Source organism: Macadamia integrifolia, chromosome 10 (genome assembly GCF_013358625.1).
Source record: "Macadamia integrifolia cultivar HAES 741 chromosome 10, SCU_Mint_v3, whole genome shotgun sequence".
NCBI classification, from domain to species: Eukaryota; Viridiplantae; Streptophyta; class Magnoliopsida; order Proteales; family Proteaceae; genus Macadamia; species Macadamia integrifolia.
In genome coordinates this window covers 15513885-15530701 of record NC_056566.1, presented here as the reverse complement: position 1 = coordinate 15530701, position 16817 = coordinate 15513885, and the positions used below count along the sequence as shown (strand labels likewise).

The 16817-nt window shown below is 37.8% G+C and overlaps 2 protein-coding genes across 2 annotated transcripts; both read right to left on the bottom strand.

The window, feature by feature from the left end:
- Positions 1-2113: 2113 nt before the first annotated feature.
- On the bottom strand, positions 2114-4810 carry LOC122092246 (pentatricopeptide repeat-containing protein At3g53360, mitochondrial-like). Its single transcript, XM_042662580.1, has 4 exons — positions 4799-4810; positions 4280-4450; positions 2771-2882; positions 2114-2682 (listed from the first exon to the last, which is right to left on the bottom strand). Exons 1-4 carry the CDS (start codon positions 4808-4810, stop codon positions 2114-2116), a joined length of 864 nt encoding a protein of 287 aa, XP_042518514.1.
- LOC122091617 (ankyrin repeat domain-containing protein 13C-like) lies at positions 4667-10805 on the bottom strand. Its single transcript, XM_042661633.1, has 2 exons — positions 8247-10805; positions 4667-5276 (listed from the first exon to the last, which is right to left on the bottom strand). The coding sequence occupies exons 1-2, from the start codon at positions 9837-9839 to the stop codon at positions 4887-4889; spliced, it is 1983 nt and encodes a 660-aa protein (XP_042517567.1). The 5' UTR covers positions 9840-10805; the 3' UTR covers positions 4667-4886.
- Positions 10806-16817: the final 6012 nt, after the last annotated feature.

Here is a 16817-nt window from a genome sequence, read left to right as displayed (position 1 = left end):
TAAATCTTGTTCTCTCTTCTTAGATTAAGTATATCTTCATGTTGGCTATAATTTAAAATACTAATTGAACGATTACTATCTAAATTAAATTATTAAAAAATATAATATGCAAATGGATTATGGATTTTAATTGAAAAAACATGATCTAGACGCTTGAAAAAGTATCTTTATTATATATATCATAATTTGGTCTTATGATCAAAGATTTATTCTCTTCAAATATGATATGAGGAATGGATTATAAATCTAAATTAAAGGAACATGATCATGATCATTGATCTTAATTGAAATAACATGATTTAAAGTCTTGATGAGGGATACTTGGGTCTCTTGGGCTTGAGCCCACCTTTAAAGGTTTTGGTTTCACTGACATTTGGGTCCAGCCAATGCATCTCCCTTCCCCATTCCTGCGGTGGTGGCTTGTCAAGGTCAGCCCTAACCGGTCCTGACTCGGGGTTAAGATTGGATTCTTCAGGTCTTGAGTCAGGGCAGGGCCGGACCTAGGCCCAGCTAAAGGGACTAGAGTTAGGCTGGGGTTTTAAAAAACCCATCCAACCTTACCCTGTTTCAGCCCGAATTTAAAGCCTTGATCAATGATCTTTTATGACGTATTACAATCCAGAACTTTGATCAAGGATCTATCTTCATCAAAGAGGATAAATCATGGATAAAAAATCTAAATTGGAACATGATCCAAATCCTTGATCAAGAAACTTTATGGTGAATAAAGATGACGGAGTGCTTAGAGAACTAAATTGGCTTCAATATTTTGGTGGATATAATTAAGGACATGTACGAGGGAGTAGTGATGAGTGTCAAAACACCAGAAAACCAAAGCAGTGAATTCCCAATTACAATTGGATTATATCAAGGATCTTCTCTAAGCCCCTACCTGTTCGTGTTTCACATGGATGAGTTAACGAAACACATCCAAGATTAGGTACCATGGTGTATGCTATTCGTTGATGACATTGTACTCGTGGATGAGACTGTGGATGGGATTAACACTAAATTGGAGCTTTGGAGATAACTTAGAGTCAAGAGGTGTTTATGATAAGTAGAAGACAAAGTATATGATGTGTCCCTTTATGTCTATAAACATAGATGTTGCTCTATTTTAATTGTTTAATGATTTTTTATCTCTCGTTGAAAAAATAAGGGAAAAAGTTGAGTATGCTGCTATTATACCATAAATGGGCACCCACTATGTCTATCTTTCTTCCCCTTCTTGAAATGACCCATATCGATCTTGTATGATACCCTATCATGCGCCCCCATTAATGTTGTCCACTAAGGCACTGTACTGTAACGATTCTATTTTTTAAACTTGATTCTGGGTTTGGCATACTTTTTGGCATTTCTATTTTCTTGGAGTTATTTTGTGTCTTAAATACTGTATGGTAACCCAAAAAGAAAAATGATTTTGTAACCTGGAACAAATAGAAACCTATTTGGTTAGCACTTGTTGAATTACTCGTCATTTCCTTCATAGTCATCATAATAAGTGGAGATTTGTAGAAAACCCTGTACTCTAAAACTTCACTTCATCATAATCAGTGAAAGAAATATATGTCTCATCACGATAAAGGATAAGATCAAAACAGAAGTTTCAAATTGAAGCTTTAACCAATTGGAGGGTTTAAGCCCATCGCAAAGTGAACATACAAGTTCAAAATTTATTTTCATAGATGGTGCATATGATCCTTCTAATTGGCAATTCTGTTTGATCTGTTTTTTGGATAAACACAGTGACAAAAAAGCATCAAGCACATGTTGGATCTGAAAGAACTATCTCAACACTAGACGAAGAGATTCGGGGGATTGGAGAAGCCATTAATCTTTTGGTCAGCTTTTAGTTTATCATTTGATAATTAAGAATACTCATATAAATTTCTTCTTTCTTCAAGTAATTTAAGTATGTTGATTTAAGCGTGACAAGGAATGTGTGGTGGATTATCTTTCTACATATATGCAATACGTTGGATCAGCAAGATGATTCAGGTTTCTGCCAACCATATTCCAATTGTAAAAGACTGCCACATGCATTAAAAATGCTTCAAAAAATATATTTATTCAGATGACAAACACCCATAGAAAGCATATCTTTGAAAAATCACAAAAAATAAAACTCAAAACCCGTCTGAGTGAGCCCAGAAATCATTGAACCCCATGAAATTAAATCATTTTCTGCAATCTTATCAGTGACAATTAATGCATCATCAATCTGATCAAGCTTTGTGTACATTGCTACTAGAACATTCTGTGCAATAAGATGACACTCAAATTCTGAATTCAAGACATGGGCATGCAATTGCCTCCTGAGATCAACATCAATAAGACCTGAGCATGCTCTTAATATGCTTCTAGAGATGAAGTGATCTGGCAGAGAACCTGATCGTTGCATTTCTAAATATGTTTTCAACGCCTCCTCCTCTTCATGATTTTGCGAATAGCCACCAATCATTGAAGTCCAAGAAACCTTATTTTTTTCGGGCATTTCATAGAACACCTTCTGAGCATCTTTTAGAGACCCACATTTCCCATAGATATTGTGGATATGATTATGAAAAATAATGTCCGGTTGAGAACAAGAGTTCAGAAGATGATCACGAAATTTTCCACCGTAATCTAGAGATTTCAGAGTCGAACACCCAGAGATCCTCGACCTCGACCTCACTCTTGCTAGAACAACAGTAAAGTTGCAAACTAAAAAAAAATAAGCGAGGAGAGAGAGAGAGAGAGAGAGAGAGAGAGGGACCGATTGCATCACCTCGCTGTCGACAAATCGAAAACGATGAAAGAAGTGGGACTTCTTGCTCTCCTTTCCTCTCATTCTCCTCTGATTGTTCCAAGAGAAAAGTATGTTTAGGGTTTACAAGACCCTTGAATTCAATGGATTGTTATGTTTTGGGCACAAATTTCAATTTTACCCCTGCTAACTTTTAGAAAAAATTACATGATTATCCACTTTTGGATTTCACTTTATAAAATTACCCACAAAAAGTTTTAGTTAACAAAAATACCCAAAATTAGGTTTGGGTTTACAAAACTATCCACCCAAAGTTTCAGTTAACAAAAATACCCAAAATCAGGTTTGGGTTTACAAAACTATCCAAAATAGTGAGTCTTCATCTTCCACATATAATCATATATTTTTTAATTATTGAAACTTTGTGTGGGTAGTTTTGTAAACCTAAACTCAATTTTGGATATTTTTGTTAACTTAAACTTTAAGTGGGTAATTTTGTAGAGGAAAACCTAATTTTGGGTATTTTTGTTAACTGAAACTTTTGGTGGATAATTTTGTAAAAGGAAACACATAAATGGGTAATCAAGTAATTTTCCCTAACTTTTAAGTGAGGCTCTTGATTATGCACCTTTTGCTCATAATCGATTCTGAGTGTGAGAAATTTGCTTTTCATGTTCCTAAAAAATGACTCCAAAATCTAAAATGTGTACAGTTCATTTCAAAAAACAAGAAATTGAACCGAACTTACTATACAATTTTTATCCTATTTCTGGTCCAAAAAAAATGAAGAAACAACAGAATCTATTTTTTAAAATGTTAGCACAGAGCTTAACTTATCATACCTACCCCTCTCCCTCCCCACCCCCACCCCCACCCACCACCACCCAAAAAAAAAATTATAACTTTGTAAAGTTAAAACAGTTCATTTCAACACAGCCCTTAGATTTTTTTTTTTTTTTTTTTTTTTTTTTAATATAGGAGTGGAACTAGGGATGTCAATCGGTCGGTCCAGCTCGGTTTTGGTCCGGGTTGAGTCGATTTCAATGTGGAAAAGTTGAAACCGAAACCGAACCAATAAGGAAATTCCGATTTCGGTTTGGTTTCGATTTCGATGAGGTTTGATTTCGGTCTGTCTTCAGTTTCTTAAATCGATTTGTAACCTGGTTGGTTTTGATTTTTGGTCTAGTTTGGATTCGACTTTCCATACAAATGTTTACAAAACTATGCAAATTTTAATTTTTTTTAATGAATTTTGAAGTGTTTCAGTTTCTTACCAGTTTGATTTCGGTTTTGGTCCGAGTTTTAAGCCAGTTTTGGTTTGATTTTAGGTTCATCTGGTTTTCGATGCGGTTCGATTTGGTTTTGGAGTTGCAATACTCGAAATCGAACCAAACCAATAAGAGTTCGATTCGATTCGATCCGTGTTGTTATTGATTCGATCCAACCAATTTTACCCGTTCGATTTAGGAATTGACACCCCTAAGTGGAACCCAGTGCATCAAAATTAAAAGTGTACCACGTGGCACTCACCAACTTCATAAATAATTCTCCATGCAATCTCCCCAGTCCCCACCACCACAAGAGATCCCAAGAAACTGGTTCAGTTCTTGGCTTCTTGCTCTGTCCTGTCCCATCATTGGGTTGCAACTTGCAACTTCGGTTAGCCAAAAACTTGCATCGAATCTGTAAACCAGAGACTTCCTACAGGAAAAAGAGAACTTAGAAATAAGGGAACTGACCAGTCAGCCTTTCATGTGGCTCAAATAGGCGGCATGTTCAAGAGGTGGGTTATCTAAAGTGATCCACTTCCAACTTTTCCTTCCTTCAGGATTGAAGAAAGTTGAATCTGCAGAATCTACCTTACCCTAGCCACCAGTCTATGAGGCGGTCTTTGGTAATGGGCAGTTTAAAACTATATTTGACTGCAAAGAATCAAATCCCAAAGTGTAGATTAGCTAATCATTGAAGCAGATACAAATATCAGTTTAAGAAATATGAGAACAGACACAGATCATTAATATAGAAACAAAGGGGATTCTGCTTCCCCACCCCCAAATCCATATCTGCTATATCCCTCCGTTACCTTATCCTCTTGCAAGGATTGGTAGAGCCAATGTATACAAAGCCGTATCTTCTGCTACTGTTCTTCCATATCATCAGTCACTTGATGCCCCACATCTATGCTTTTGGCTGCTGTTGACTGCCTCTTACCCTTCCTGCTCTTAGCCTTCTTGGCCTTCATACGCCGCTTCTTCTCATTGGCATCAACCCAAGAATAGTCAGATGGGATATGGAAAGGGTCAATCTCATCCTTAAAACTTCGACCTTCACTGTCACTTGATTGCACACCTCGACTCCCTCTCATCCATGAAATCCATGATGTTGATCCTTCTGATTCCTTGGCTTTGGGATCCTGGAAATGTGCCGGACTTGAGAGAGGGGTCGAGAACTCCTCCATTGGTTGAAGCTCTTCAAATTTTGTAAAAGTTACAAGGACCCGAATTGTCGGAACAATAGGGATGGCAACCTGTAAACACAAATATGGATAACTCATCATTTATATCCAGGTATTGATAATTTCATAAATGAGGCTTAGGTAAATAACTGATATCTACGTAATGTTTCAGTAATCGATGATCAATACAATGAAAAGTTTAGGTGCAATCTGGAGACTGGACCTACACGGTATCAGTTCAATGTTGTGGTTTTAGAATATTCATGGGTTCAATACAATTCAATAATCAAGCTTTATCCTCACAACTATTGTAATGAACAAAGTTCCTCAGCTACTTTTCTCTTCATCCTCAATGTGAATCACAATCTTCCATACAAATTTAGTCATTTGCTTTCCTGCTTCTGAGTATTAGGATCCACCAAACTCACCCTTCACATATATCAGTTTACCAGGATCCCCCTTCATTATATACGAAAGTAACAACATAGTTTTTGAGCCTAGAGCATGTGAATCCTTGACGTTGCTTATTTATTGATCCAAAGAAGACATTCAACCCAGTTCTCGATAATCCGTTACAACACCTCTTAAAGAATGCACCTTTTGGTTGATCCATTAAGGAGATGGTTTTGGTATAGGAGCTCACACGAACAAAATAGCAGGGGAAGCTGAGAGATCAATAATAAACAAAAAATGTAAAAAAGGAGTGCCAAGGGAAAATAAAAATGTAGGCAGTTCCTAATAGCAGCACTGATTGATGGGTAGAAGCTACAACTGCCCCACAGTTTATCCCACAAGTTGAGGTCTTGGATATATGGCTTAGAATATGGGAGTGGTAGACCAATGGAAGCAACTGAAGACTCCAATTGGGTCTACCAACTCATGATCACTACTAGAAGATGGATAGGAATGTGGTAAGACAGAGGCTAGATGAAAGGGAACTAAGGAAATCATGTCATGTCCTGGAAACTGAAATACTTTTATCATAGATTTGGTTTGCTTTCCAAAAGTACCTAGAATTCTCCTTATCAATGTTTCCTTCTATATCAAAGTTAAACGCTTGCTCTGTTTTGAAAACCATAACTTTCTTTTTTCCTTTTATATACAAGGCTTTCATGCAATAACTATAGAAACGCAACCCTAAAACGATGCAGAAGATAATGGAAAAACAAAACAAACAATGCACACGGATTTTACGAGGTTCGGCAAGGTTGCCTACGTCCCCGGTGAGATGAGATCCTACTTCACTATCAATGGAGAATAGGGTTACAGCGCTCGTCCTCACACCTCTCAGTATTGCTTGCATTACAGAGAAAGAAACCCTCGCTACAAATATATAGCGAAAAAACCCTAATCCGGATTAAACTACAATTGCCATCCTAATCCGGATTAAACTACAATTGCCCTCAAATAAAATATTCGAGCAGGGGGCTGCGCCCCCCTACACCCCCTGCTATGCAGGTGGGCCTCCTGCCCCCCTTGCAACCCCCACGGCCCGCTAACCGGCTAGCGGGACCTCCGTCTTGGCTGTATAGGTGTTGCACCAGTACTCTTTGGATTAAACTGCGACGGAATACAAGACATCATACACCAACAATAACGCCATTTCGAAAAAAAAAAGAAAAGAAAACTAGAACTTTTCTTTGCTTCCAGCCTGAAGGAGTCTACACACGTCTCCGTATTCTGAATCCTGGCTCTTTTTACAGTCATTCTAATGAATCTCTTTACCCTATCCATCCCCCTTCTCAACACGCACGGAAGGAAAGAAAAGAGAAAGAGTCTGTCCTGCATGCAGAAGTCCAACAAAGTGATTCTATTTTCGGATCAATGATGAAGCTAATTTTACCCTATTCTTTCAAATAAATAACTTTGTAATCTACCCACCCCTTTCAACCAAAAAAAGAAGAAAGAACGAAAAAGAGAGAAAAAATTCACAATATTTCACTCTTAGTTTGCCACAGTATGGACTTTCTTGAAAACAAAGACGCCCCCTTGCTAGTACACCTTTATGTATTTGTGATAGTCCTCAACTCAAAATGCTCTGGAAGGTAATGCTCAACATCTTCCCGAACAAAAGTTTTCTTTATGTGTTTGTGATTGTCCTCAATTCAAAATTATAGTTCTTCATTTGATGTTTAAGCTGCTAGTATTTCTGGTGGAGTAAGAATAAAGGTTTTCTTGTATGTATGTGTGTGTGTGTGTGTGTGGAGAAAATAAATTTAGATGGCACTAAAATGAAACAACAGTAAGAAATGAAAAGGAAATATAAATGGTGCAATACTTTCTAGGATGAAGGAAACTCAGTGAAAGAATAGGAGCATGGTGCTATGCTTTCTCCATTTCAAGAAAGAAGATCAAACAGCTTAGCCCAAAGGGAAAAAAACAATCAAGCCAGATGCAACCTATGCTTTCTGTGATTCCATACCTTCACTACTTAAGTCACAAACAGAAAACAAAACAGAAACACTGAAAATAAAAGAAGAAGCACTTATTCACAGGGAGGAAAAAATCAAAAAAGAATCCATTAAGTTATTCGGCGATGCATTTATATGAAAGATAAAAATGAAGCTTATTGGTAACTAAAAAAGAGAAAAAGTAAACTAAATACTTTTATTAGTTCTATAGCAGGTCCTGTTTGAGTACTGAAACTGAGAAATGAAAGAATGTTTCTATCACATATATTCTTGTGGAAAAGATGTTAAGGAAATTCCTTGTGGAAGGAATAACCAGATCCAGCTGTGTGGAGTACAAAATGACAATAAGAGATAAAATTCTGAATATGGTTTCAGATGTAAGCATACGCAAAAAGGGAAAGACAATCAACAGTCAGTTTCATGACATGCTTGGATAGCATGATAAATAGAAACTTCTTTCTTAAACCCATTCCTTTCCGGGTCCATCCATGACAAGTGCAGAAGTTGTAGAAGCACAGGTCAGCAGTGAATGAGAAGAGAAATGAAACTACCTTAGAAAGGAGGAAATATGATAATAAAACATATATAAATAAAAGATGTGAGAGAGGACATCTTGGAATACTTGGATTACCTTGACAGGAAATGTACCATGAGGTAGTTTAGTGGTCAAAAGCTCCCTGAGTCTTCTAACAGCCTTAACCTTGTTTGCTAAGATGTCAAGCAGAGGCAAGAGCTCCTCTGTTTTCAAAGGGAAGTCAGGTGTCAACCACAAAACAGGTCGCAATCCCTTTTTATACTCATTCTCTTGCTTGGACTCACTTGTGGCAGCACTCTTCTTTTTTTTCTTATTACTTTTCTCTTTGCCCTTCTTAACATCCCCTAGATCTTCCCTAAGAAATTTAGATGACTTCAGACAATCAACAGGTTTCTGGTTGCTACCTTCTGGGGCCAACTTTGAGAACTTCTTAAGAATCTTTGAATCCTCAGGGTCATCACTTCCATTCTTTGACCCCTTCTTGCTCCAGCCAAACCAACTCTTCTTTTCTTTGGCAATACCATTGGATTCGAAACTTTCAGAGCAGCCTCCCTTACCATTTTCTTGGGAATCAAAATCCCCATGTTCCTCGTCATTGCCAAATCCATCAGAGTTCCCCGTCCTGAGAGCTGAATCTAATTGCATCCTTTCCTCAGCTGTCAGTACATCATTATACTCATCATGTTCCCCACCATTTAGCATTTTCTCATCTTCCTCTGCAGCAAATAGTTCCTCATCAGTCATTGCACCAGGAACCCGCCTGGACTTGACACTCACCATCACATTAAGCATATCATAAACCTTAGCCTTCCAATTTCCTACCATCTCGGTCCTCTCCTGTCGCCTCCAGTTCAAATGGGGCACAAGCTCTGCTTGAGTAACATCAATCCCAGGCCTATACATGTTTGTCTGGGACATCAAGGCTACCTCTTGGGCAACTTCAGCCTCTGTGGGCTGAGCCCCAGCTCCATCCAGAGCATTTGTTATTTCTTTCTCTTTGTGTGCAAGGACAATCAGAGAACCAGGGGGTAAAGATATATTACTATCTTCTGAAGTGTAGCCTTCTCCAAGGAAGAGGAATGTTTGATCAGAGCGCTGGATACGAAACCCATCAAAGCCGGCAAGGGTCATGTCAGCACGAAGATTTGAACCTCGCTTCCAAATGCGGTAGGTGTCAGATGGGGCAATGCGACCAATAAAGGGGATGACTGAGCTCTCAAAATGGAATGTTATCTCCATGTAGAAATCACGAATCCGGGCAGCAGAGGTGACAATGCGTGGGAGGCGGCGGCACCATTTGTCCCAGGCAAGTGGCTGGTAATGCCGGGCAATGATCATTGCAATGGAGTCTTCTCGGTTGCAAACGGCTTCTTGGAGAGCACTCCAACCATGCTCATTCTGCAGGCTCCAATCAGCACCTGCGACCATCAGGATCTCAGCAGAGACGGCATCACGGAGCCGAACAGCAAGGTGGAGAGGGGTCTCACGGCCAGGGACATCACGGCGGTCAATTGCAGCAGTGACAATATCAGCCTGGAGCTCAGCAGCAAAGGACTCAGCTTCAGTGCTGACCTCACCTGCCTTCGGGAGACGGGGGAGGGTGGAGACAATGCGTTTGAGGGAGGCATAGTCACGACGGGCAACGGCCACATGAACAGGGCTGTGAACATATTTGGACAGATCCTCCATTATCAGTTCTCTCTTCCTCTTCTAATTAGATATGGTATTCATTTCTGGTGGGATCGAAGCTCAAGAGCTTCTGCCACCGGATAAAATCCAGAAACTGGAAGACCTTGAAAATTAGCTTTTTCTTCTTCTCCGAGAGTTTCCTCAACACATCCAGGTTTCTGCACACTACAAAACAATCCTAGAACCCACGCAAAAGAGAAAATCTTGATATTTCTTCGTCAAGCCTAGGCTTCCACCAATTGTTCAAACAATTCCAATGGGACCAAAAATGAACCACCAAACTCCACTTATACAGCTTCAAAGTAGATAAAGAATAACCAAATCCTCGCAATCAATTAACCGAATTTTATATTTCACGTTAGCTTCTCCTTCATTGTACTCGAAGTCGGAAATACAGTCGAAAGGAAAACCTGCAACACCTAAAATATGCTAGAAAGTGACCGCAGACACCTGAACTAAATCTTCCCGGCATACACCGGCATACACTCCACTCCCGTGTTCTGATAAATTTCAGAGTTCAAATCAGCAAAACGGTGTACTGTACACAATTTCAGATCACCTCAAAAACATCCGAAGAACCCGACCTGCCCCCTCCAATACCAGCTTCCCAACTAATTTCCGAATCTCAAACTGAGAAAATAACCTAAAAAAGACTGAATGAATTTTGAACACTGAAGACTACCTGGAGAGCTGAAATCTGGAACCGATCGATGAGCTTCACAAACCTCCTCTTTTCCTTCTTCAATCTTCCCCTTCCTCTCTAAAATGAGCTTCCAAAAGGCAAAAGAGTAGCTCACCTGCCTACGCAAGTTCCAGGATCCGTAAACGATCTTCGATCGGATCACACCATTAATGCTGACAGAGAGGAAATGAATTATAAAGAATTAACCAGACTCGATTTCAAGCTCCCCTCTCTATCTCTCTCTCTCTCTCTCTCTCTCTCTCTCTCTAGACTGTATCGCTCTCCGCTCTTTCTCTCTCTACAGTTTTGTTGCTTTTCATCTTCTCTCACTACGGTAGATAGAAAATAATAAATTAATACCCCTCGTTTCAAGTGAAATAGGCCATGTGCCACTGTAACTGGTTTTTCCGGCTCCTTAATGCTATTTGGGCCCTGAAATTCCGGTTCAATGCCCAGATAACTCAAAAGGGTAACAAGTTACGTGGCCGCCGACACCCAGTCCCGTAACTCCCGTTAAGGAATAAGGTGGTCCATGGAAACGTTAATCAAGACCCTCCGTTTGGTTTAAGATGATCGATCCTAGCCGTTTGGTGTAAGTAAAGATATCGTTAGACCACAGCCAATGGATCCGAATTATAGGAGCCCACGTAAGTAAAACAAATCTATGAGACTCTTAACTTGTCAACTGGGATGTGCAACCGAATCCATGGATCCGTGTTAAGACTTAAAGAGTCAACTAAGCTTATATGTTACATTTTATTTCTTTAAATAAGAATGGGCTCGGGTTTGGGCGTTAGATGAACCCGAAACCGAATGGCCAGAGTGGTTAATCTCTGATTAAACCAACCAGCACTGGGAAAGAGGGGGTTTCTCTGACTCTGAGTCATGAGTCTGGAGGAGGTGGAATCATGATTCATGATTCATGATGGGTGGGGTGGGGTGGGGCCCATCTGCATCTGAGACGAGGACTGAGATGGTAGATCTGGACCACCCACCTGTGAGGCTGACCTGACCTGACCGATCTATCTGAGATATACTGGATTGGATTGGATAAGCCATTTCAGTGCCCTGGGAGTGAGGGCAGATCCAGCCCATTGCCTCTTCATCTGCTGAAGAGATGGAGCGTCTCAATATTCAACTTAAAGGGTAGGATTTTTTTTTTTTTTTGGGGGGTTTTGGGGTGTAGGGTCTGATTACACGCGGCAGACGTTCATAAAGTTCATGATCCTGACGTGGCAAGAAAGTAACAAATAGGCTCGTCCGTTACTTGGGCAATCCTACTCTGCACCAAAGCAATGGGGGTGATTGGCTGCTTTTGATCATACTTGGAAAATGTGGAAATCTTACAAAAATGTTGAATAGTCAAGCACTCAACAATGATTCAGTCTTTTTTCATTTTCACATTGTATACATTTTTTTTTCTCATTATTTTATAGTTTTTATTTTTTTATTTTTTTGTCAAATATGAATCGATATTTTTCACATGTTTTTTATATGAGATGTTAAATATTATTTATCTTATGTAATCATTATTTATCTAGATTTTTTTATTATTATTTATCTTTTCTGTAATGCCTATATTTGTTAAGAACATACAAAATGTCTCAATGTATTAAAAAAGTGATTCAAGATTGTATAATTACGAGATTTTATTTTCATTTTTGTAAATTATCTGTTTATTGAAAAGCAATAACTTATAAGATAATAATTAAATTTTTATTTTTTTTTCCCTCTTGAGAATCTTTATTTTTTAATATATTGCGTAGCTATACGATTAGTCAATGACTTGCCCTTGGAAGGAAGATGGGACTCAAATCCTCTACTGGCAGTGAGGATCCAACGGCCAGGAGGGTCCTGGCATACACCCCAACCATTGGATGCTCATTACCACTCACTGTCTCTTCGCAGAGGAATTTTGTGCAGGGAGATGACTATTCACAACTATCCAACTTAGAGAGAGAGAGAGAGAGAGAGAGAGAGAGAGTTGAGTTGGCTAGGGACCTTTGCCTCATAAAAGTGTGGTTCTGAGTTTGACTCCTCTTAACTCCTTGGGACCACCCACATGGGGGTGTTTAGTGTTTTTCACAACTTCACTTAAAGTTGAATGGTTCTCATTCAACCCCGGTATGACTTGATCCATGCAGTTGTGGGGTCAGTATGAACTAGCAAGACTAGTCAGGCCGAAGGCCTAGATACCTGTCGTTAGCCGGAAAAAAAAAATATTCCTTTCAAATTTAAAGTAAAATTTTAGTCATACAACCGACCGTGATGTATGGTGTAGAATGTTGGGTTACTAAGAAGCATCATGTAGATAAACTTGATGAAAGAGAAGTTTAGATGTTGATGGATGAATGGTAAACTAGAAAAGATAAAGTAAGAAATAAATATATTAGAATTAGTTTAAGAGTAGTTACAATACATGATAAGCTTTAAGAAAGTTGTTTGAGTAGCATAGCCACGTCCAACGAAGGCCTTTAGATGCTATGATATGAAGGAGTGATTTGATTGAGATTGAAGGATCTAAACGGATTTAAGGCAGACTTAAAATGACCTAAAGAAAAGTGATGAGAAAAAACATGAATAACTTAGGTTTTATATCAAGTATGATGTTGAATAGAACTAGTTGGAGGACAATGATCCATATGTAATTGACCCCATTTAGTTGGGATAAGACTGAATTATTATTGTTATCGATTCATGACTGAGTCTCGTCATTTTTAAAACTTGGTTTTCTAATTAAAACAAAATAAAAAATCATCTGTTCAGAGATTCTTGTCCATGCCCTCTCACAAAATTTTAGTACTAAAATTGCCCACATGATAGGGCCCACAAGGAGCCAAAAGGGACCAAAGACGGGCCAAACACTTATTTGCAAAGATTGCATGTATTGTTGCATGCAATAGGGAAGGGGTGCCTTGAACTCGATGCCACAAGCCTCATGCAACTACTACAAGGAGCCCAGGGCTAGCGTCCCTACGCCCTCTCACATTGACACTAATAAGGATGTCAAAAGCTTCTAACAAATCAAATAATTTCAGTTTGGCTCTGGTGTTCTTGAAACAATCGTTTTTGGACACTTTTGACCCCCTGAGGAGGGAACCATTTGCTGCCTTAAATGGATCACATATGACCTATGTATCTTATCCCATGTGGCCATATCCATATATATGTCATTTTTTTTTTCAGGGTATATATGTCATTCTCACAACCATATATATGATAGGTTTTGCATGCCATAATTTAATTTGGTTATAGTAGCATTTTATTTAATTTATTTAAATATTTTATGGTATTACCTAAATGGCAAACATGCATTGGAACATCTTATTTAGCATGGATTTCATCAAAAATTTCCAAATAAAAGTTTGAGGCAGTTTTCCTTCACTAACAACGAAGGAGGCATTCCTTTACAATAGGTTAAAAAGCAACGGGCATTTTAAAAATCTACCCTCTAAAGTGAGTAATAATAATCAAAATTCATTGGTTTTCTTTTTCTCACAGTAAAGGAGAAAACTTTAGGACTAACTTTTCCTTCATCGACAATACATGCATTGATATCGTGGAATTGTATGAGGAGGATAGTTTCAAATTCATAAATAAGGGATGAAACTATAATAATGAGATAAGAGTTCATTATGGGGTAAAATCATCAATTCTTCTTTCTCTATGGATGAAGAAAAGCTCTTCCTTCCCTAGATGTGAAGAAAACATTATTCCTTATTATATAAAATTTTACATGAAAACAAGTGCAGCCTTGGAAAAATTGATGACAAGAAAAAATGTTCACTTTCAAAATTCCAATGTTTATTTGTAGGAGGTAAAATAAAAAGTAAAATATAATTGTAAGATTTTTCAATGTCTATTTCCTATTTGTTTACCATTGTAAAATTTAAAACAAATTTTAAATTGGACTATCAGAGCCATCGTCTCTGATATCCTTTGTATAGTTGGATCTAGTGAGGAAGTTTCTTTCAGATTTGTTGATCGATCTCATAACAGGGAAGCCCATTTCCTTGCAAATGGTGCTTCTTCCCTGGGCTTGTTCCTTGTTTGGTGAATATATCCGCATCCTTTTCTTGTAAATTTGACTTTTTTGGATAAGAGTTTCTTTCCTCTCGATTTCATCTAATAAAATTCTAGTGTTTCATTAAAAAAAAAATTAAAATAAATATATAAAATATAAGGGAGAGTGGTAGCAGGACGTACGTATTGTAATCTTATTTTCACTTTCTTTTAATATTAACCGTCCATTTAAGTTTAGATTAATCTAAACCATCTATTAGTTTTTTATATTGTAACTGATTCCTAGTTTTTAGGGTGGAGAGATGACGAATGTGGTTACTTAACTTGTCTAATTTTTTTTATATAAATAAATAAAAAAAATCTAATATAAACGGACTCCTTCTTCGATTTTGTTGGGAAATCTCAATTCTCTCTCTCTCTCTCAAAATAGGATGAGATAAGAAAAAAATAATATAACTATTTTCAGGCACTGAGCATATGAGAGACTTGGTCACACATATCCAAATACCATGTTTATATATTAATCATCAGGGAAGGGATTTGGATAGTAAAGTTTGCATGTATGGCAAAAGACAAATTTGAATTTATAAAGTGAACAAAACTGTTGAATATCTAGGATTTTATTATTACTTATTGGATAGATATTATTAACCTATGAGAATTTACCATAGATGCAAATCTTCATTGAAATTGGTAAACAAAACTTCAACTAGACTGAAGAGCGGTGAAAAATGAAGAAGAAAGAAGGAACAACCGTGAAGAAGAAGCAAGGAGAGAGAGAAAGAGATGATCGAGATTTCTAAGTGGAATGAAAGGAGGAGTCCGCTTATATTGGGATTTTTATTATTTATTTATTTAAATATTAATAATATTAAACAGAGTTATAACTATTTACAACTCTATTAGCAGGATTAACATATTTAACACATGTCAATCATATCACTTACGTGAACATTCACCGAGCTCCAAACGTTCCACGTTCCTATTTTTCTGCACGTGCTGCGACCATTTTGCCAAAATATAATTATACCGAATTTTTATCATGTTCTACCACGCATATAATTGTGATAACCCTATATCATGTATGGACTAGGGCCACATGGGACCCATAGATACATAGGCCACAAGTGATCCATGCAAGGCAACAAAGGGTGTTCTCAGAATTTTTTTATTTTTGAAAATTTTACGAACAAATTGCATGTAAAATTTAGAGCAGATCAATTCCTCGTACGAGAATCATTCTCATACAAATTGATCCGCTCAAATGGAATCCACTCAACAATTAACTGTGTGATAGATTTCACCTATGTGGATCAGTCTGTACAAGAATGGTTCTCATCCAAAAGCCTGATCCACACTCTAAAGGTTGAAACCCAAATAATGTGGGGTACCCCATAAAAAGTTGCCAAATTTACTAGGTTGTAACCCCTTCAATGAATCATACGGGTCATGGTCCCCCTACGAGTGCGCTTGTGAAGTCACACATAGGTGCAACTTTACTTGTTTTAACTGAGTTAAAGCCACCACACTTACATGGGGAGATGACTAGGACAAGCCAATTTTCTCTCTTCTTTTTTTGGTTCGATAGGATCAGAGAAGTATATATGTTGCTTTAGTTACATTTCGTATGTTTTTTTTTTGTTTTTGGGCTAATGAGGAACCTTCAAATCTGTTTGGCATTGCGGTTCAAGTCCAAGGGTAAACTCGATTACACATAATCACACTTAACTCATGCAACAAATTAGTCGTGAGGGACTCAAGCTAGAGACGCCTGTTAACTCATGACACCTTTAGACTAGGGGAGCTATGCCAAGTGTTCTTCCATATGTAGCTTATTAGTAAGAATTGATAAATGATCCAAAACATGTTTCTCTTCACTGATGTCCTCCACTTTTGATCCAACTTTATTATGAAGGAGAAGGCCCTTTTATTAGGTTTCTTTAGGATTGAGTAAATCACAAGATTTTAGATACCGATCTTCTAGATCGGGTAGATATACCATTTTTTTCTTAATTTGGTTTTTATTATTTTTTTACCTTAGATTGTACTAGTGGATTGGTATCAGCATGGTCAAGACTCAAGAATTGTTCCTTGACCAATACCAATCCAATCTGGCAGATTTCACTAATCCTGATCCAATTTTTGAAACCATGGTGTGATACCTCATTGAGAGAGAGAGCGATATATAAAATCACTAAAGGTTGTGAATATATTTCTAATGGTCTATGAAAAAGAAGAATAAATTTTTAATAGGAAAGAGAACCTAAAGGTAG

What these genes read in the sequence shown, in the direction of transcription:
- LOC122092246 (XM_042662580.1), bottom strand. An exon ending in GAGAATTATTTATGAAGTTG is followed by an intron (nt 2,883 to 4,279) that starts GTGAGTGCCACG and finishes ATTGAATTCAAG; the next exon opens with GGTCTTGTAAACCCTAAACA. An exon ending in TTCGATTTGTCGACAGCGAG is followed by an intron (nt 2,683 to 2,770) that starts GTGATGCAATCG and finishes CTGTTGTTCTAG; the next exon opens with CAAGAGTGAGGTCGAGGTCG.
- LOC122091617 (XM_042661633.1), bottom strand. Translation starts at nt 9,839, where the DNA reads ATGGAGGATCTGTCCAAATATGTTCACAGCCCTGTTCATGTGGCCGTT. An exon ending in ATGGTACATTTCCTGTCAAG is followed by an intron (nt 5,277 to 8,246) that starts GTAATCCAAGTA and finishes TTGTGTTTACAG; the next exon opens with GTTGCCATCCCTATTGTTCC.